General features: G+C 42.3%; 1 protein-coding gene and 1 long non-coding RNA gene across 3 annotated transcripts; both read left to right on the top strand.

Moving 5' to 3' along the window:
• Positions 1-1,294: 1,294 nt before the first annotated feature.
• Positions 1,295-7,588, top strand: LOC128769621 (uncharacterized). Of its 2 annotated transcripts, XR_008416413.1 has the most exons (4): positions 1,295-1,486; positions 1,608-1,643; positions 1,753-1,794; positions 7,538-7,588. It is a non-coding gene; the product is annotated as an uncharacterized LOC128769621 (long non-coding RNA). The 2 variants fall into 2 exon arrangements; XR_008416412.1 differs by lacking the exon at positions 7,538-7,588 and having other exon boundaries at positions 1,753-5,414.
• A 9,671-nt stretch (positions 7,589-17,259) lies between these two features.
• On the top strand, positions 17,260-21,648 carry LOC128769344 (B-cell lymphoma 6 protein homolog). The gene is made up of 8 exons (XM_053882993.1): positions 17,260-17,340; positions 18,563-18,734; positions 18,805-19,026; positions 19,091-19,819; positions 19,891-20,018; positions 20,084-20,248; positions 20,324-20,592; positions 20,723-21,648. The coding sequence occupies exons 1-8, from the start codon at positions 17,310-17,312 to the stop codon at positions 20,858-20,860; spliced, it is 1,854 nt and encodes a 617-aa protein (XP_053738968.1). The 5' UTR covers positions 17,260-17,309; the 3' UTR covers positions 20,861-21,648.
• The last annotated feature ends 539 nt before the right edge of the window (positions 21,649-22,187 follow it).

Genomic DNA, 22,187 nt, shown 5'->3' with positions numbered 1-22,187 from the left:
ATATAGCTACCAGCGTATCTTCAATCTTTGATACGAGCTGTCCTTCTGCACCTGAAATTTAGTAGCAACTGGAGCGAGTTACACAAATTATTAGCGTGCGAAGCAGCATAGGCTAATGTAGCGACCGCTAGCTAGTGTAGGGCTTCAAAGGACATGTGACCTTGCAATGCATTGTGGGGTGCTGCGTCCACAGACATGGAGCTTAAAACCAAACTTAGATCAGTTCATCCGTGCGACACACACAAAGCAAAAGGCAAACTGAACAATTTGAAACACAAACAAACATGGCTCCCGAGGGCTTTATTATTCATTAATCTTGAGACAACACGCAAAGGGAGGGCGCCAGTTGACGCCCCTCCGCCACATGGGCGACCGCCTATGTCTCCTACGCCAAGAGCCGACCTCTTTCTATCACATCATCCTTCATTCTCCTCCACAAATGAAGCATTTCAACCTTCAACTTTTACCACAAATTCAGCAACAAATTTCTCATTTGACCCAAATGCGGATGTCAATCTTCGATTTCCTGGGCGACTGGCTACACATCCAAAACGGTGACAACTGCTAGAAATATTCCTCTTCTGTGACGCAGGCTCTTTATTTTGACCAGTATTTTTACTGCTGTTGACACATGCAGCGAATCAGGAAACGTGAAATGAATTATCTTGTTTGGCTTCCTGCATCTCGCTGAGAAGGGCCACGGCATCACATGATCTACACGTCTTCCACTGCTCTTAATTCATTTATCCACCCACTCTGTCTTCATTTATGTCGTGTTTGCATATCTTTATCACTGCCGTGTTCCAGACAAACGCTCATTTTCAACAGATATAAAAGCCACACACAGCCTCACAGGTCGCTTGAAGCCGCCTGTTGAATCAAGTTCAGTCGAGGAGGTGGCTTGAAACAAAGATTCATCTGTGTTTTTTTGACCTGACACGAGCCGCCTGTTTACCCCAGTCGGCACCAGCTCAATTTGAAAAGATCAGATCAGATTTCTTTGATGATTTTTTTTGAGTCAAATAAGAGCGTTTGAGAGTAAAGTCACTGAACAAATCAGAAACAGTTGTGCTAAAACAGATGTACATTGGTTCTTCAAAGTCAAATGGCTGTCATTTAATCGATAAAAGCAAAGTAAAGAGGGGTAAATAAAATCTATTGAGGAAACTTAGAAATATATGAGGAAATATTTTGACATCACCCTGACTGATGGTGTTCTTGTGACTTTCACTAAAGCGACTGAACATTGGCTTGTCATCATGTGATTCAAAGGCAACGCGTGTGTCACCAGGAGGTCAAGCAGAAAGGCACACGATAATTCAGTTAGGTGAAGGGTTTAACAATGTTACTGCTTTTTGGCCTGAGGAAGACTATAGTGTGGTTATCTAACTCACATCGCCATGTTACTGCCTCATCTTCCTGTCGGTTTGTGTTGTGATCCCTGCGTCACCAAGATGCTACTGGTCATCTCAGCCAATATTAATACGTACGTAAGCCTTTATGGAAGTTCTTGGATGTGAATGACACTTCAAACATGAACCAGTGTATGCGTGAAATTGCTGTGTTAACATGTGACGCGATGTAGTCATTTCATATTTGTTCCACAGGCACCGTGCAACATGGTCAGCGAGAGGCGGTCCAAGGTTTGTTTATTTATTCGTTTTAGAACCCTTAAATTCAACAATTTAAATTTGAAAATGTTGCTATTTTTATTTAATAATTGAAATTCAGTATTTTGATTTGATTTTTCAGGTCAAACTTATGCTGATGATTTACAGTAATACCCAACAACAGGTGAACTGAATGCATGTGTTGGCTCTTTTTTTTTTTTTTTTTTTTTTATCAAGCAGCTCTTCAGACAATACCCTTTGGCACAAATAGCAATTATTTGATCATAAATGTATAACTTATTGATTTATTTGTAATTGGAATTAGATCTTATGAAAATAATTCATTTAATTTCATTTCAATTTTATGTGCAATTTATTATTTTGTGTTATTCATCTTGAAAAAAAAAAATATATATATACAAATATATATATATCTTAAAAAAGAAGAAAATAAGTGTTAATTACCGTTAATTGTGGAATTCTGCTTTTCAATATTAAATATGCCTCTGGTAAAGAGTTTCAGGGAGAAAGATTTTTTTTTATACAGTTTCATTTTATGAAATGAAATTTTCTTTTGTGCGCCATTGTCACTCAATTTCAATTAAAAAAATAATAATAACCACAATATTATATTTATATATGCAGTATTATATATTATATATATTATATTTATATATACTATATTCAAAACACATATTTCACCTCAATCTACTAAGTTTACTTTAACAACTCTTAATAGTTAACCAGTCAATAATTAATGTGAGACACATCAAACAATTCCCAATAATATTGTAAACATTATTTTAAACACTGTACTTTCCAGTAAATTGACACTTAATAACCATCAAGCAATAACAATGATTATAACAAATGAAACTATTTCCAGACAAGTAGAACAAGATCTTTGTCGCTGAGTTTCCTTGGATCTTGTTGAAAGATGAAAAGGAGATTTTAATGCGGAATATTTCACATTTCTCCCTGTGGCAATTCAGCATCACATTGGAACAAGAGGTCTCTTTAATAGCTCTCCTTACAATGCAGACGTTTATGTAAGATTCACTGTCTCTTCGCCTTTCCTGTAAATTCTTGTCTTTACTGGCATCTTCCCGTAAATACTTTCCTCAACCTCAGAGCATTGCTAACTCCAGCTCTTTAAAGAGCACATTTAAACTACACATCCCCACATTTATTTATTTCCTCTCTCACACAGACTATGCTCAATGTAGTCCCTTATTTGCTTCTTAACTTTGGACAACTGTTATTATGCAACTTCATTATTCATAACTTGTTGAGTTCTGTCTGTAATCTGTTTAACTTTCAACCCTTTTTTGGCAAAACACTTGAGCTTTAATTCTGTAGATGCTGGTGGAGTCAGGACTGCAGACCTATCCTGTCTTCAGTTTTCAGAACTTGTGTTTTGATGTATTTTGTTATTTTGTTTTTGTTTAAATTTCATATATCTCTTCTGAAATAATCGTAATACAGAAGTGCCAACAGTGAAGCGTCTCTATGTTTTTAAACTAACTAATCGGGTCAGAATAAAAACACAAGACATGAAGTGCACGGAGAAAATCGGTCGCTTTGCTTGGAGCTTGGAGTCAAACTCATCAGACGTCCAAAAACAAGGCCTCCAGTTATCTGCTGATGAAAAAATGCTCGTGGCTCTGAAATCGTGTTTTTTTGTCCGATAAATCTCTGGCACCGTCGCGGTACTGAAACAGACTCCTCTTTTATTCTGTTCATCAAACATGTTTCTGTGGCTCTCTCAGGCCACGACGTCCGATTCCGAAACATCAACCCGATATTCAAAAAAGTAGCTATAAGTACATAAAATAGCAAAACAGACCATACCTAAAAGGCCTGGTGAAACAACTTGCTGACTCATTTTTTTGTGTCAAAGCTTCAGGAGTGATGGTAAATATATACATTGGCTGAACGTGTTTCACGAGTGTGAAAGTTTCCATCCCGCCCAGGTTTCGAGGAGAGGAATGTGATCTGTTTATTCACCCTCATCTCCTGTGGCAGACTCTGAACTGTGTGTGAACTGTGTGACCTAGATGTGGATCATGAACCTCCACACTCAGGTCACATATGGAACCAAGGCTGAACAGAAATAGCATTTTGCAGTTACGCCGCTAAATACAGTATATGTGTTGCTGTGCTTTGGTTTTAGCTTCATGTTTTGTGGTGAGAGGGGCCGAAACCGCAGAGAGGTTCAGAAGTAATGACCCGGGCATCAGCTTTAAAAGAGAGAGCGCAACAGATTTGGCTGGGGAAGCTTGATCGTAATGAATTACCGGGCGAGGAGACGTCCTCTTTTTCCCGGGCATGTCCTCCTTTTAAGAGCTAAAAAAAAGTGCCCAAGATTTTGGCCTCTTTTGTCTTCGATCATATTTGCATTTTTCTGAAAAGATGCTTTTAATTCCACCATCTTAGAAGTGCAGTGTGATAGGTTGCTGTCCATCTCCTTTCAAGCATGTCATTGGTCAACGGCTCTCATAAAAAAAATAAATAAATAAAAAATAAATGATCATAAATATGTCATAGTTCTTTTTCCAAGAGTGAACCAGTTAAACCCAAACCAACCAGCTATAACCAAGATGTAGTCAGAACTGTCAGTGCTGTTTTTTAGCGTCATCTTTCTTTAGAAACATCAATCTGGATCTGACTTGGGCAAAGTGCGGCCTGGGGGCCATATGCGGCCCTTTGCCAGTATTTTTGCGATCAATTTTAGCCAGTAAATACAACACATTCCCGACTAAATTATTGTTTCTTCTTTTGATTTTATCATTTTAGTATTTTCCTCAAAATTCGATGAAAGAAAATTGAAAATATATCTTGAAATAAATTTCCTTTTCATCTTCGATGTTTGGTCCATAGTTTTATTATGATTTCTGTTCAAATAAAATGCGTATAAAATGATTTTTCATTGGCTTCATACCATATTTACACTTATTAATATCCTTGCTTGCATTACATATTTAATGGTCCATTTCATCCTTGTTACTTAAGATTTATTTCCGTCACATTTTGCCGCCTTTCTTTTGGCATGATGGCCCCTCACAACAGTCACAGTTTATAATAGGAAATTTAACTGCCCAATTCTGATCTAGATGCATCTTTTCTATTTAGAATTTTATGTTACTATCAGTATTCCACTCTCATACTTGTTAAAGCGGCTTGTTAAAGTGGTTCAAGAAATGTTTTTTTATCTGACAAATACTTTTCTACCATTGGTGTAAAAAGGACACACACGAGTATAGTATTTATCAACTCGATCATTTGTGACTTCACTGCTGCTGCTCAGTAATGTTGTAACACATTTTCGGTGTACGACATCGAAGTCGGTACTTGAGGTGTGATTATGTTTCTGTTTACCGCGCTGCAAACCGATACTGGCAGCGAACCCTCGCCATCACTGGAAATCTGTCAGCCGCAGGGATCAGATGTTGGGAGGCAGAGACAGTGTCAGGGCCAGTACCTAAATAACTGGGGTGATTTGTCACCTGCGCTGCGCTGCCACTCTTCACACCTCTGCAAACGCTGCGGCGTGAATTTGTTATGTGCTCCATGCTCGGGTTACACTGGAGATGAGGAGGTGGGAGGGTGTCCGCTGACCCCGGAGTTAAAGATACTTCTTGCGTGGAGGTGACATCAATCAATCTGTCACTTTGAAAAATTATCGTTGAACACGTAATTCCATTAACTGTTAAATTCCTTTGCACAAAGAAAGAGAATGTTAAAGGTAACGTAACTATAGTGATGCAGAACTGCCATCCAAGGCTTGTCCATATCAACACTGAGGTCAAAATAGAATTATTTAAATTCTCAGGAACCTTGGTCTAAGGTTAACAGTTATAAAAATGTTAACTGATGCAGTACATTATGGGGTTTGTAATATTGAGTTTTTTTCTTTCACAAAACTCAACAAAGTGGCTCAATACGATCATAAACCGTCGCCCAACTTGCTGACTTGCTACTTACCTACATGCCGCGGCAACACATTCTCCCTCCCAAGGCCTCAAATAGTGCAAGTGGACGTCAAAGATTGGCGCCAAATTCAGCGTTGCATGTTGGTGTATAGGTGTTTCCGTGCCGTTCTGAAAAGGGGGATTGAGGATAGGACGAATGCAGTGTGTCGATCGTGAACTCTCATCACTACATTGAAGAAGGCACCTTAACCACTTGACCCTTTGAGGTGCCATACATACCAAGTGTTATAAATGATAAAACAGGGCGAATTTGAGCGCCACCTCCTGGCTTCACCCAACCACTTACATGATGCGCTGCCCACGGCGTCACGCTATGCAGCGCAAGGCGAAATCTATAGGTAATACATAAGTGGACAACAGATAAGCCATTTGTCCACGTGGAACTGGCATTGTCAGTTGCCGACTCTAGAGGACTAAACGCTATGTCAAGCTCTGAACAGCCATTAAAATCAACTATATCTATATTCATCACGTTCCTCATGTGACGGCAGAGACCAATATCAATCTCCCTTCAACACGCTGCTGACAATGGGCAGCGTTTCACGCATGACAGGCACAGTCAGTATTTGCAGCCAACCTATATTTTCAGATCCAAATAAAGAAATGTATACCATGATCACACAGGAAACCGGGAGGTGGCAAGTGTGTGAGTGTATTGGCCGATGTGTTTTGCATTGTGACTGTCGAACATTCCCACCAATGATGACGCAGTTCGCAAGCTTGAACCGACTTCTTAGGGTTTCTGACATGAGCCAGTTTGAAGGCAGCAGCCATTTCAGGAACCGGAACCAGGACGGAGCATACAAGACCAGACAGATTGTGACCACTGGACTCAGTTGGAGCAGGCAACACAGCCGTGGAAAAGGCATATACCATCGGGACATTGAGGCGCTGATGCCTCGCTTCATTTCACTTCCAAGAGGCGCATCGTGGAACAGTCTATTGCACAGACTGAAGAGGGGTAGTCCGCATCAAGACACTGGGTTATTGATGAGGCACTGACCTATTTTTAGGGGGCATTTTACGGGGCAACAAAAGACCAGACACATGCCTGGTCCTCCTCTTGATCCCCAACAAAAGCAAGAAATACCTTTTTTTATGGACGCAGAAACCTTGCTAGAACATGTCGATCACCATTTGTCAGCCGCAATAATAACCCAAAAGACTGATGAGAGGAAAAAGAGCCGCGGCTTGTTTTCAGTAATTGTTTCCAAGTGTGTGTTATTATGCGCTGGAGAACATGGGAAAACACTGGAGGCATTGCTTCACTTCACACATGGCATCAGGTTTCATGTCACACTTTTCTAACCGGATTTTCCACCTCAGTCTATCACCTGACCTTGAAGGGGAGTCAGGTTAGATATGCTCGGAGAGGTGGCACCGGCGGACCAGGGGAATGACGAAAAGGTCCCTCAGCCAAAGGTCAGCGGCTCTCACCGACACCGTGAGGATTCCACTGGCTGAACTCACGTGTGAAGTTCACATAGCAGCATTTATCCTTTATTCTAAGAGAAGATCCAAAACAAGTGGTTGGGATTTAAACCTGCAAAGTGTCCCGTCACAATATCCTCCTGTCCTTTTGGGTTCATCGTAAAAATAAAAAAAAACCCAACTTGAATTAATCTAATTGCTTGGACGTGTGAGAACACGCTCACACATCAACAGAAGCAAAGGAACATGCAAATCATATCAGAAAAGTCAACGGGAATTTACAAAAACCAAGTCGGTGTGTTACAACAAACTATTTCCCTCCTGGGAATCAACACATGAGAATAAAATCGCGGAGAGGCCTCATGACAATGTCATTGTTTAAGCTCATTTGAACAGATGGGATTGCACAAAGTTACATGTTTTTGAAAATAAACAAGTGAAGATAAGGTGGACTGGTTTGGAATATTTCAAAAATAACTTCTTAATAAATTCATCCATATTCAGACCTGAACCTCCGTCACTGAGCATCCATCCATCTCCTTCAGAACCTCCTTGGATCCAATGCTGCTGGGACCCAGAAGATCTCTGCCAATAAAACCATAAATTCTTACCTCTAAGACTCTGCACAATTCTTGAGTTTTATAGTGTTTGTCTAGGACTGTTGCAGTGCATTATGGGTGTGTGAGTGACACGATACAGAAAGTGCCTCAGTGAAATTGTGGTTTCTTGTCAAGGGCCACATATGATTTCCCTCAGTTTGATGCCAATAACAGCAAAAAACTTGAGGATTTCCAGAACGTTCTCAGTGTACGTCTCCAAAAGCAGCAACACTACGGCTCATGTTTGTCACTCAGATGATTCCTGCCTCATTTCCCACTGTCTACAACGAAGCTCAAGTTATGGATTTACAGTGCCATATTCCAAAAACTGGATTATACGGTTTTAATTTACTCGTGAGGGAACGCAACTGCATGAGGGCCATGTGTTCTTTACGCATCTCCTATGATCTTTGGTTAGATTGAGTTCAAGTGCGTCGCCACAATGGCTGAGATCTAAAGTGGGCTAACTCCATTATAAACGCGTGGCGCTGATATTAATGTGAGCGCTGTGTCTAAGGCGACAAGACATGGTGTGTTTGCGAGTGCGCGTGTGCTGCGTCCGCCAGCAGGCGCTTTGCCTCAGGCGCATTCCACCTCTGCTGCTTATTTACCAATACAGTAAGACTATTGGGACCACATGCAAGCCATGAGCGTGTGTGTGCCGTTTAAGTGGTTATTACAGTCCTGCTAAAAGAGAGAGACACTCATATCTACCATAATGACCTGGTTATTAAAGGTTAATAAATGCTGCCTTTGTCATTAAAATCATCCAATTCTTTTCTCTTTGCAACAACTTTTTAGTTGCTTAATTTGACTTTAAATCTTTTTTTCTATATTTTTTGTGTACCGTATTTTCCAGAGTATAAACCGCTACTTTTTTCTCACGGTCTGAACCCTGCGGCGCATACAACAGCGCGGCTAATATATGGATTTTTACATCGGAAGGTTTTTATTTACCCTTAAAATGCGCTGTTTTTCGCCCGCGTGTCCGCAGTTCCGGCCACAGAGCCGACATCCTGGAGGTCTAGAATCGAGAAGCAGCAGCTGAGACCAGCTGTGGTGTCGGATCTTCAGACAAGCGAGCGAAAACAGTGGATTTTCAGCACTTTAATGTGAATGAAAGATGTGAGCAGTTCATGAACATTGCAGAGTAAACTAGTTTTGAAAAGCGTTTTTTAAGTCAGGTGGACTGACCTTGACCACTGACCTTTCTACGGCACACACAGCACCACTGTACCCACAGCATGTGTATGAACAAGATCTATTTTCCGTCTTAAATGTAGTGGGTGTGGCTAATATTTCGGTCGGCACTATAGTCCGGAAACTACGGTACTTTAAAGTTTAATTTTGAACCACTTAATCATATGTGTAGCACATGTGGGCCCTTTAAAATGGCTTGGTGGCCTGCATTTGGCCCCTGGGCCTTGTGTTTGACGCTGTTGTTTATGTTTAATATTTACATTAAAAGAGTAAATCAGAAGCACTATGTTCGAGAAAGTTGTTCTAGTGAGAAGAACGCCCTCAAAGCTGGAAGTTTGAACCAGTCCTCATCCGAAAAAAATAGTAATCCCATGTGTAAGATAAAAAACCAAAACATCTGCCCGGCGAGCTGCGCTCCCCCTCTCTCCGTGTTACACCAGCATTCCTGAAGGCTGCAGCACATATATTTAAACTGTCAGAAGAGATCATGCCACGTGAATCTCCCACACAACCCTGTGGAGAAGAGCAGTCGACCACCGCTGGGACGCACCACGTCGTCTGGGAAGCGCTTGGACTCACAAACAGATCAGCGACAGATGTTTTGCTTCAATTAATCATCTGATATTTGGGAGGCTGAAAAAATGTTCAAAGCAAGGAGCAACACCCCACTGAAAAAAATGCTCCCTAGACGCTACAAAAAAAAAGGCAAAAATAGTATTTTCACAAACAAAACAATGTAGTTGCTGATTCTATTTTGACAGGTCGCTTTCATCACATGTTCTCAGACTCGACTTGACCATTAGACCTTCGACTCTGCAACTGAAACTGTGACCAACTTGGTTGACGCCGTCACCCATTTTCTCAGTGGAGTTGTGCAATGTTTGCGTCATGTCCATGACGTTATGTTCCAGTGAAAAGCATCGATTATCGCAAGCATTTATGAAATTGGCGCCCTATTGTCTCATGCTAGCATCTCACGCTAGCGTCTCTCCCTCGCTGGACTGTCTTGAGGTTTATGCCTTTAAAGGGCCAGATTTTCCAGTTGCCAAATCAGATTTTAGTGCCTTCATATCGACGTGGCTTTGAAGGTCTGAGCTGAATCGTGCCATGACAATAAACAAATACGTTTGCACCATCGTGACGGTTTTGAAGTTGTCATAAATATCAGCGCAGAGACAGCTTTTATGAGGCTCTCACGTGCCTTGCCCCCTGCTCCAGGAGACAATCGCTCATAGTTTGGGCTGAAGCTCAGAACAAATTATCACAGAGATGTTTGCTTGAAGCGCAACCCGTTCTGGAGCTCAAAGGTCAACCATTGGTGTGAACAAGGTGGACCTGTTTTTGTTTACCGCGAGGCTACTGAGTTCAAGTTGACGTAAAACCAGCGAGTGCGTCTTTGTTTAGCAGTGCGTCTGTTAGCGGACTATTTAGTCTAGTAGGACAAATTCAACATCAAATATCAAGGCTGGTGCGTCCAACCTTGCTTCTCTCCATGTTGCATTTTTAGTGTATAGGTATATATATATTTAAAGTTACTTCACTATTTCATTTGTTCCAGGATGCTTTTTGCTCTTGATCGACAAAAGTTTCCCCATAGTATTTCTTATTGTGACTTGTTTTCTACACTCTATAAAAATAAGGTAATGATTCAGTCATTCATTTATTACCCCGGAGAAAATATAAAGAGCTCAATGGAAAGATTTTTATCTGATGAGAACGACAACTGGGGCACACATTTCTCTCAAGCTTCCGGGCCAAACACAACTCATAAATGTACTTTTTTAAATTAAAAAACAAAAATCAGGGCATGTTGCTCTTCAATTTTTGAGGTGAATCTCACCCTGAGTGAGTCATGAGACGGACTTGTGAGGTGCAGGTTATCTAACTCAGTTACATCACTTGTAGCTAATCATCATGTGGTCATATGAAATGATGGACGTCCGAGCCTTCATTTCTCTTTCTTGCTTTCTCAAGCCCGTAGAATGCTCATGGACAATGAACTCATGGTCAAGTCGACATAATAATATGGCTGTAATTCAGTGGCATTTTTAAAAGTACATGTCATGTGTAAAAAAATATCTCTATCATTTTTCATTTTTGGATGATGCAGTTTTGAAGACAAGAGTAGGAAATACTATGAGCTTAGCTAGCTAGCTAGTTACGATAAGCCATAGCTAGCTTACTGTATAATAACTATGTAGTTACCATAACCTAGCTATGGTAACTAGTTAGTTATCATACTATCATAGCTAGCTCATGGAAACTAGCTCGCTAGGTCAGAAGGATGCGATGTCAGATGATCAGAGCCGACCCTTCTCACCCTGGACATGGACTGCTTGTTCCTCTTCCCTCTGGCAGGAGGCTACGGTCCATCCAGACCAGAACCTCCCGTCACAGGAACAGCTTCTTTCCCTCGGCCGTCAGACTGTTAAATTCATGAACAGCCTTGTTGTAATGTTATTCTATTTATTTTTTTTTATTTTTTTTGTTGCACTTTATTCCAAGGCACTTTCCTAGTCAGTGGGCTCCCCACTGACCATGGCAATAAATTTGATTCTGATTCTGATTCTGATTCTGATGTGATATCCTGGATTGAAGTTGGTCAAACACATTGCCTTCCAGACTTTCTGGCAGGAAGGGAAGCTGAAGATGGTGGCTGTGGAGTAAAGGACTGGTCTGGGATTTGAAGAAAAGCAACCAGTCTTCCCAAACAAAAAACATATTCTTGTCTCAACCACTGCGTTTACAAGATTTGCTATGGTCTATCCTGTGATTTTTGCCCATCGGGCATCAGAAAGCGGTCACTGAAATGCAGCCTTTTATACTAATACTTAATACCTAACCGCCATGTTTGTTTTTGACCAAGCGCTGCGTTTTTGTTGAATATGTTAGCAGGGATACTGGAGGGTAGAAAAGCAGCGTGTGTGACTATCAGTCAAGCATCACGGCGACTTGGAGCTGATGGCACGAGGCAGAACCCATGGCTGATAGAAAAATGGCAAGTGGCAACTCCCGTTCCGCATGTTGTCACATGTTGTGTAAAAAGAAATATGGTCCAGAAAAACTGTTCAGAATGTCCTGGCAACAGCAAAGCCCCTCATATCCCGGAGGCTTTGCCGTAAAACAACAGCCCGGTCCAGCGGGTTGACACAGTGAAGCCTGGTAATTTTCCACGGGGGGACAGGTAGCAATCGCTCCGGACCGTGTGCGTACATGGATTTCTTTACAGCAATATCTACATTTAGATCTTAGATGCCAAACCATTCTTCGGTATCATCGGTCAAACCAGTTTCCAGTGAGGGTGAATGCTTTATTTTGGCGCCACAAAGCCCTCATTCTTGCGCCCTCACTGACAATCTTATTCTTAACTCATGACCACTGTTGTCCTCGGTTGACCTAAAAGGACGAGATAAATCAAACTGTTAAAGGTCTCCCTGCAACATCCTGATAAACTCAATGAAGACTATGAAGAGGAAATCAGATCGATTGTTCGCCGGGGAAGTGAGAGCCAGAAGAAAAGCAGATGATGTGTTACAAAACGTAGCATGCAGAAGCACATTCCCTTCTCTGGAGAAGAGCTGCTCACCACAGACACGACAGGCACTTCCAGATTTTCTTCTTTTTTTACTCACTTTTGTTTTTAGAAAAGAAATATCAGCATGGTATCGGCTCCTTTTTGGAAAGTATTTACAATGTTATGAACAGTGTAAGTGAATTAGCGACATGGTAAGATAACAGTGCTCTTGTTTAACATTTAGCTCACATGTCTTTCATCTCGGGTCATAATGTTTTATGTAAATTCCATGCAGGATTAAAATACAAGCTTTTCACTTGTTCTTTTCTCTGGTGTTATCAGATTGTATTGCGTAATGGCAGTGCTGTAAAAATACTTGAGCTTTTCTAAAAAAACAAAAAAAACCAGCATCTCAGTCAGCTGAATTCTATTTAATCCCAATCTGATAAATGTTTGCCCTGCGTCTTGTGCTGCTTTAGGTCCCTTCAGGTTAAATTCCACGCACACAAGCGCACATATTTCTCTTTAAACATACGGCGAAGGTCCTCACTCCCTGTGCAGAACAACACGCCGGCGGCACTTTGAGGCGTCGGTGCACTTGAGTCATCAGGGTCATGTGAAGTTCAGCTACTATCAGACGGCCCAAAATCTATACATTTAGCCGCCGTCAGAGACGTTCAAAGTTTAAAAAGCGCAGCGTTATTAAGAGCGAAACTGATAACGCCTGTATTAATGAAAGAGTCAAGGCTTGAGCGAGTCAATACTGCCAGAATTCAAGTGCAAGTGCCACGTGAGTCAGAAACCAGTGTGACCCTCTCCCCCCACTGGCTGCACGTCTTTGAGGACTGAGCTAGTTTCAGAGTCATATTTAACCGACACGACCTCTGACCTCTGTCAGGCAACCATGCCTGGGTCATGTTTTGGGACAGGCACGCTGATATCCGTCTGTGTCTCAGGCTCAGGTCAGATGAGTTCACTGAGGGGGGGGAGGGAAGAGCTTATTAACACAGAGACGCTCAGGAGAGCAAATGTCTTCCAGGGCTGCCTGTCCAACGCTCGGGGACTGAATACATTCTTTAGAGTGAATGAAAAAATCTGTCTCAGGCACCGGCAGTTTGCATGAGGGGAAACAAAATACGCCTTTGCTTGCGCATCAGACACCTCGGCTTCATTACACCGCCGCCACATTTGCACATGAAAATGAGAGTCCGGACGACTTGAAGTGAGCAGATTTGAGGATCGGCAGCGGCAGAAAAATGGACCCGATCGCACCTGCGAGTCTTTGAGCGCGGCTCTGAACAGGAAGGAAGTGACTAATCCTCCGTCACGGAGCTTGAAATTAGCGACAGCAAAAATGTTCCGAAACAACAATGACACCTAATTGTGACAAACATGACCACTGGAATGTGAAATCTATTGCATCATACTACTAATATGTAAGATTTTATAACAAGATTTTTATAGTAATATTTTACAGTCCGGAAGCTGTTTAATAAATATTTTAAAAGAAATGTCTTTTTCAAGCTATTTTGCTTTGGGCGGTCTGTATTGGGGTCAAAAACTCAACTCTTACTCAGCTGCAGTGTGCTTAGCTGTTCTGTGTTAGCTTTAGTAAAATGATATGATTTGAATTTGAATTTAAATAGTCAATAAATCTATATTTAAGTACATGTGTGAAATCAGCTGATGAGTGTGCGGGCTTCAACCAATTTGTTTTCAGTGAGATTTAAAATAATTTTTTTTTTTTTTAAATATATCAGAATTCTGCGTGAATTTATTTTTATTCCGAAACCTATACAAGTAAAACCAAATAAAAAAGACAAGTCAAAAGTCTTGCAATGCAGTCATATTGAAATCTCCACGCCGATTTAGTTGTTATATGTAAGTTAGAACAACAACCCAAAACAACACATATTATCAAGAACATTATTGAGAATAACCTCAGGTGCTTTGAAAAGGTTAAAAACATGACAACAGCATATAATTGTCAGCATTAATGGTCCCTCTTGTGATGAAATCTTTAGTTTATGTTACAGTTACAGTAGATTCAACATGTGTGAATGATTTGCAATTCATCGCGAGTTAAATCAGCTTTAGTGTGATTAATTTAGATTAAAAAAGCTATTGACAACCCTAAATAAACAATAATTGAAATAAAGGAAAATTTATTTTTTTATCAAAAGTATCATCAAAGTATCTTAAAATGTATTTTCAAGGTCAGTAAAAAAAACATAAACCACACTTTGAACACGTCTGACCTGGATACTTTTTTTTTTAAGCTCAAAAACTACAGCAGGTTGTCAATGGTCCACATGTCAATCAATTCAGCAGGAAGGTGTCAGTGCTTGTGACTGTTTTGTCAGATAAGATAAGGCTTCTCGAAGCGCTTGCTCCGAAACTTCCATTTTCAGCAGCACAACTGCAAGTGATTTTCCACAGAAGGGGTCTTGCTGCAAATCCTCCTTGTTTTTCCCTGCAAACAAGGCGAGTGGCAGAGGTGTGGCCAATCTGCAAATGAAACGTGTCGGCGTCTGAAGAGCAGCGGATGTTGAACTTATAATTTGTTGTCCCCCGCTGAGTTTCAGTCCAGACATCTCCCCCTCCCTCGCGGGACTGACACACATTTCCAATATTAGTGTCCTGCGTGCCTTGGGTTCCAATCCCTCAGTGAGATTTCAATCATGTCTTTTTTTAAAAGTGGCAGAGCCCAAGTCAAACTAGCCAAATACTTTTTTCAGTCAGCTCAGGGTTACTACACGCCTCTTACTTCATGGCAGATGACCGACACCTTCGCTGCTCTTTAAAGGAGCCAGAAGGGGGACTTGTTTATGTCAGAGAGTTTTTAAAGTAGTACATAAATTATTCATTTAACTGTGGTTTTCATTGCACATTACATTTAGCTGGAGTCATATCTGTGACAACAAGAAAAGACCAGGCCATTGCGCAACTCAGCTGTCAATTTGTCGCCGTGAACGCAGACGACTTTCTTTTCTTACAAGTGTTCAATCAAAGCCGTCGTCTTCTGCATGTGAATGAACCAGCCAAACCATCAGACGCTCTATTCATGTAAACTGAACACGATTTGTGGAAACAGAAGAGAGCGTTTTCTTCAAACGGATGTTGAGATGAGAGAAGCCACAAACAGTTTAGCCACCAGAGATAACCACAGGGGGAATAACATCAAGAAAAACACTAACTAGAAATAGATTCTTTGTTGCCATAGTCACCTGAGCAGCAGTAATTCCGACCTGCAGAGTGGCTCTGCACATGTCTCTTTGGAGACCAATTCATTTTAAAGCTCACTGTGACATGTCGTCAAGATATTTTGTAAGTAAATGATGTTTGTGCAGTTTAATACTGTATCAACCACTTGTAGATTAGCCATGAAAGCCTCACAACATATATATATGTATATATATATATATATATATATATATATATATATATATATCGCAAAAAAAATATATATATAAATAAAAATAAAAACTACAAATCTCAGTTTCTACTGAGATAAAAATAATATAACTATTATGACCAGTAATAATAATTATAATAATCATTTAATGTAGTTTTCATGCAGTATTCCCATAAAGTAATCACCCTGATATCAGTTTCTTTTTTTCTTTTTTTTTTTTTTTAAACTTCAGTCAGCATTTTCTCCAGTTTTGACTCATCACAGCAGGATGTGGTCAAACCGCATTACATAGCAAGCAGAGTTAGATGGAACACATTCATATTTATATTCTCTCTCCATTAGAATACCACAAATGTGTTTTATTCAAGCTGTTCAGTGGAACATGTTAAAATTTGTGAATTTTGGTAACTCTAATATACTGTAGCATTACTCGCGCTGTGGCTCAATATTCACATCATATACTTTTAAATTCAATATTTACATTTACGTATTTAAAATAGTTTTAAATGACTTAACTCACAATTATTAACTATGATAGGATAATAACACAAATGTGGATTTAAAAAAAATAGTTAAAGATGTAGCTTAAATTCTTTGAGCTTCTGTTTACAATTTTACACTACAATATATGATGTTTATTTTTCTCAGCATGGCTGAATCGTCACATTTCTGAGGCTCTCATTGAGCCTGGTTTGTCTAGTTCCGGCCATATATATATATATATGAATGTAGTCACGTCCTCCTCCACCTACTTGATCCTCCTCCCCATCACCCCTATTCTCATCCATGAGCCCCTCTGACCTGGACTCTCCATCCCCACCGTCTCCCTGCCTCATGACTCATCTGGTCTCCAAGCCTCTCCTCTATACTCCGTTATGTCCGTGTCCTGTCTTGCCAGTCCCAGTGACAACCTCGCCTCCCTCCAGTGCTCTGATCCACTTGGACTCACCTGCCTCCCCAGCATCACTCTGCTCACTAGTCATCGCTCCAGACCAACACAATGATACTGAATAAAAACATACGCGTTTGACTCATATTTACCGCCGCAGCCGAATTAGTCGTTAAAAGAAAGCAAAAGCAAGGAGCGTGTAACTCGGTGAATGACTGGTCCAAACGGATCGGGAATTTGGCTGAAGTTTTTCAGTGAAATTAGCTCGTGAGGTGGAAATATTACAAACAAACAACTAGTGAGTTTTTTTTTCTCCTCCGGCTGGTTTACAGGGACAACAAGTTCTCATATTCCACGCAGTAACTCGGTCAGCTGACCGTGCACTTGGACTAAACCATCACATGGGGGGGTAGGTTCAATCTTTTTGTAGCCGGATTTCACTTATACGTAGAATTACAAATTATTGTAAGTCGATTGCAAGTATTTTAAGTGTATATGAATTAGTAACTGGGGTATTCTATTGTTTTTAACTTGATAAGCTAAAGGAGTCGGTTGATGACGAGCGTCCACCCCGTCACTGCAAATATGGTACAGCCCGGTGTTGAAATTCCGAGAATTGAGCTGCTGCGTTTCTTAGAACTGGATTCACAGAACTGGAGATGCTCAGAGTTTCGAGGAAACTTTCACAAGGTGACTTTTTTTTTGCCTTGCTTTTCCCCAGCGTTAGACCAGAAGTACGGGGAGGGGAGCTGGAGTTCACGTGGCATCCCCGGGGATGGATATACGTTATGATAAACCACGTAACTTTGAGCGCCGTGGAGCTGAAGTTTGTTTGTTGCCGTCTGGAGGTGTTGCTGCGAGTGTCGCTTCGTGCGCCGACGGGCTTTGAAATGGCCGCAGATCTTTCTTTGACTTGAGTTTGTGATGTTTGGGCCTCTGACAGCAAGACACTCGGCGCGTATCTGCCGTGCACAAGTGGCGCAACAGGCGCGGTTGTGGCGCATTATTATTGTATTTTCGATTCTTCAAAAGCAGACACGGCTTGCGCGTCACTGCCCGTTGGTTTCACATCAGTCAGAAGTGTAAAGTGCATCTACGTTTAAAGTCGGATTAATGGTCAAATACAAGTTAAATAGCTGATATCTGGATTATTAATGGTTTAATCCGCGAGATTAAGAGGGGGGTTTAATGTAAGTGGGTCAAAGTAGGTGAGGTGTTCTGTCGGGGGAAACCTCTGTGCTGGCAACATAATCTGAGCGGCGAGGACGGAATGTGCTCAACGTCAAACAGGTTTAGAACCGACAGCCTGTTGCTGCCAGCCGCCTCCACGAGCTCATGTTCAGCCCGGAGCTCGCAAACCCGCCGTGGTTCCCCAAACTGCTTATTGTAGTTACATTTAGAAATATCTTTAGCTATCGCAAAAATCACCATTTTCCCCCCGGATTGTTTGCATATATACATGCAAATATATACGTATTATAGCGTCATATTTTATGAGTATTAGCACGTCTTTATTCGTGATATTTAAATGTTAAAAGAAATTGGCGTATAATAGTTTCTTTAGAACTCTTTAAGTTTTTTTTAGTTTTGCGATGGCGCCCTCTTTCGGTGAAAGTCTTTTCAGTTGGTCTGACAGGTGTCCGCTGTTATTACGTTGTATGTTATTGCGTTTATGAACTGTACTTCCATCGTTGACACAAATCTAACCACAAAGTTAAGAGGAAATGAAGACACATCTTATTTTACTTTACATTACCGTGACATTTTTGTTTATAACTTGTGTGTCACCAACTAATAACCTGAGTATTTGTCCAATCTTTTGAGATTTGTCTTGGTACATTTGCAGGTCATTGACCTGACAAGCTGTTGCATCTCAGAACCCCATGTCACCTCTCACTCTCACTCTTCACAGATTTGGACATGATGGCCACGACTGCAAACGGCTGCATTCAGTTCACGCGGCACGCGGGCGACGTCCTGCACAACTTCAACTGTCTCCGCAGCAGGAACATCCTGACCGACGTCACCATCCAGGTGGACAGACAACATTTCTACGCCCACAGAGCCGTCCTGGTGGCCTGCAGGTACCGATCTCAGCCGGGTTCAGTTGTCTTTCCCTGCCACAGTCATGTCAAGTCATCCGTGTCCTTCCAGTGGCTTCTTCTACTCAGTGTTCATGGAGCCAAAGAATGCGAATCTTCACGCCATCACCTTGGACCCGAAGCTTGACTCCAAGAGCTTCTCCATCCTGCTGGACTTCATGTACACGTCCTTCCTGACCCTGAAGGAGAGCATGATCGTCGGCATCATGAAGGCGGCCGTCTATCTCCAGATGGATCATGTCGCCGACACCTGTCACCGGTTCATCAAATCCAGGTGAGGAAAACCAAGAAGTAGTCGGCGGTGAACTGAGTCTCATCCACCGCATCTGTTTCTCCAGGGAGACCTGTGTGAACATGGAACCGCTGCAGTTGAGCGTGCTACATGAGAAAACTCCCGATTTAAAGGAGGCAGACTGCATCCAGAAGCACGCGGCATCCACGCGCCAGGAGAGTCAGACGTTCAATGTTTTCAGAGGAATCAATACCACCGGTGCTTGCTACGTCTACAGTGACCTTGAGATCTCCTCCTCCCCGAGGCTGGAGGACAGCATGAGAAGAGCGCAGAACATGTGCTCCCAGGTGCCCGACAGGCTCTACTCAGTGCCCAGTTTTCCCAACAACGGACAGTCAGGCCCTCACCAGAACCTTCAAGGTTCTGCTGCCCCGGTGGAGGAAGAAGCAGCTCAGCGTCCTCAGCCCAGCTGCCTGAGGTTCTCCCCAGGTTTCAACAAGGGTGTGATCTGCAGCCCTCAGAGCCCCCTCAGGTCCGACTGCCAGCCCAACTCCCCGACGGAGTCCAGCAGCAGCAGAAACGCCTCCCTCAGCCTCAAGCGATCGTCCGACTGCACCAAAGACAGCAAGGCCCGCAACTGGAAGAAGTACAAGTTCATCATCATGAACCAAAGTCTTCACGACGAGGCCAAGGACGCTGGCGGAGAGAGTGAGGAGGTGTCGCGCAGCGCCGACGTCCAGGGCGAGGATGCCAGCGTCCAGCAGAGGGAGGAGTCCTGCGTGTCCAGGGCCAGCAGCAGCAACGGCAGCAGCAGCAACGGCAGCAGCAGCGTCAGGTGAGGTCACTCTCCCACCACCCTCACGTCACCAAGATGCTCAGATGTGAAGGTGCCAACCTGATCCACAGCCCCTGCCGCTGCTCCTCCTGTGGCTGCGACAGCCCCCGCTGCCTGGAGACCAACCCGCTCTCCCCTGAGGCCTACAGCCGAGACGCCGCCAACAAGAGGCACTTGGACTTCTCCACCTCCAGCTGTGGTAGGTTCCCCTCCTCCAGATGTTGAAGGCAGCTCGCTCGCAACTAAAAACCATTTGTCTTCCAGGAACCAACTTCTTTTGCAACAGCTGTGACTCCAAATTCCCAGACGAGGACTCCCTGAAGGAGCACATGGTCCACGTGCACAGCGACAAGCCGTACAAGTGCGACTGCTGCCAGGCCGCGTTCCGCTACAAGGGCAACCTGGCCAGCCACAAGACGGTCCACACTGGTGCGCTCCTCGCCGCCTTGTGTCATTTAGCATGCTAGCATGTCCGTTAAAAGCCTCGTGGTTCTCCTCTTGTAGGCGCTAAACCGTATCACTGCAACATCTGCGGGGCCCAGTTCAACCGACCGGCCAACCTGAAGACCCACACCCGCATCCACTCCGGGGAGAAGCCGTACAAGTGCGAGACCTGCGGCTCGCGCTTTGTCCAGGTGGCTCATCTTCGTGCCCATGTCCTAATTCACACTGGAGAAAAGCCATACCCATGTGAGACCTGCGGGACGCACTTTCGCCACCTGCAGACCCTTAAGAGTCACATGCGCATTCACACCGGCGAGAAGCCTTATCATGTAAGCTTCCCTCTTCCTTATCCACCGGCTAAACCCGCTAATCTCTCGCCCTGCTGTCAGCTATCCCTCTGTAATCCCAGCACTGGGGATTTTTTCACTTTCATAAAGTCTTTTTTTTTGTCATTCGCAGTGCGAAAAATGCGACCTACACTTTCGACACAAGAGTCAGCTCAGGCTTCACCTCCGACAGAAGCACGGCGCCGTCACCAACACCAAGACGCAGTACCAGCGGGCCGCCAGTGAGGTCGCCACGGCGCCGGTTTGCTGAGCCTCTTCTGAAAATGTACACAAAAAATTATATTTTGCAAATATATCCTTGTTTAAAAAAAGCTCATTATATTATATATAAGGTCTTTGCTATTTCAAAGTTATAGAGTTTATACTTTTTTGTGAAAGTCTAACAACTGAATGTACGTTTCAATGTGACTGTAAGATGCTTTAAATAGCGTAATTGTTCATAAAATAATATATTCTCGGAGCGCCATCTGCTGGCAGAGCATGGGATTCACGTATTAACTGCTTACAGTGGGCTTCACTGAATGTCATTAAGGTTTTATTTTTGCCATGGTGCACTGTACAGAGCTGTCTATAGTGTATATATTTTCCATATTACAGAGGCTTTGGTTGGTCATTTGCACATAAAAGCTGATCACTTTAATGGTTTCAAATATTCCTGAAAGTATCCCCAGCACTTTGTGACAGCTTTGGTGCTGCAACCCACCACAGAGACGGTATTAACTTTTATGAATTTGTACAACCTGCTTTACATATAGTGCCTTATATTCACACTTGTCCACTTAAACTAATGATGTGCTACGATGCTGACAATGTGAAGCCACATGTAGACACCAACTGCTTTTCTTTCTTTTTTTTTTTAAACGCGTCTTTGTTTTGATATGTTTAAAAATGTGTCAAGAATTATGCAGATTTTCATCATTAAGCTTTTTGATCACCAGACCTCAAGCTGAAACGCTCAGGAAAGATAGAAATATTTAAGCAGATGTCTTTGTGAATACAGAATATATATATATATATATATATATTAAAAAAAATAAATGTGCATCCCCCAAACTTGTTGCCTCTGAGTTCTTCTGCTGCAAGAATGACAGAGATGGTGCTCTGTATTTTAAACAGAATTCATTTTTAAACCACAAGCTCTGAAAATGTTTTGTGATTCCTCACCAGCTGATCACTACGATCCAAAGGAGGAAACACACTCATTACTTTTTACTGGATGCTTGGATGATCAGAATTGATTCAACTGGAAATTCATCTTAATACTCTTAAATCAACTGAATTTTGGTTTATTAAATATCTGTTCCGTCTTATGTATTCCATTTTTAATTACTTTATTTATTCGCATTTCACATTCATTTGTAATTTTTTAACATTTAATATATTGAAATGTTTCATACTTCTATAGAAAACCTTCATGACGTCATCACCCTTACCTGAGTTGAACCATAAACTGTATTAAATCCAGGTGGGATTTGAAAAAGCGGATTGCTGCCCACCAACCGCAGAATATTAGTCACCGGTGGGCTTTGTCACTGAGGAGTGGACTAAGCTAAGCTCCTCCTGGAGGCCTGTCGTGA

Source organism: Synchiropus splendidus, chromosome 13 (genome assembly GCF_027744825.2).
Source record: "Synchiropus splendidus isolate RoL2022-P1 chromosome 13, RoL_Sspl_1.0, whole genome shotgun sequence".
Classification (NCBI taxonomy): domain Eukaryota; kingdom Metazoa; phylum Chordata; class Actinopteri; order Syngnathiformes; family Callionymidae; genus Synchiropus; species Synchiropus splendidus.
The sequence above is the reverse complement of the archived record's forward strand: the minus strand, read 5'-3'. Positions and strand labels throughout refer to the sequence as shown.

Bases quoted from the DNA above. Each gene is read 5' to 3' on its own strand.
- LOC128769344 (XM_053882993.1), top strand. From the start codon at position 17,310: ATGCTCAGAGTTTCGAGGAAACTTTCACAAG. The intron at 19,820-19,890 runs GTGAGGTCACTC...CCTGATCCACAG, and splicing joins AACGGCAGCAGCAGCGTCAG to CCCCTGCCGCTGCTCCTCCT. The intron at 20,249-20,323 runs GTGCGCTCCTCG...CTCCTCTTGTAG, and splicing joins CCACAAGACGGTCCACACTG to GCGCTAAACCGTATCACTGC.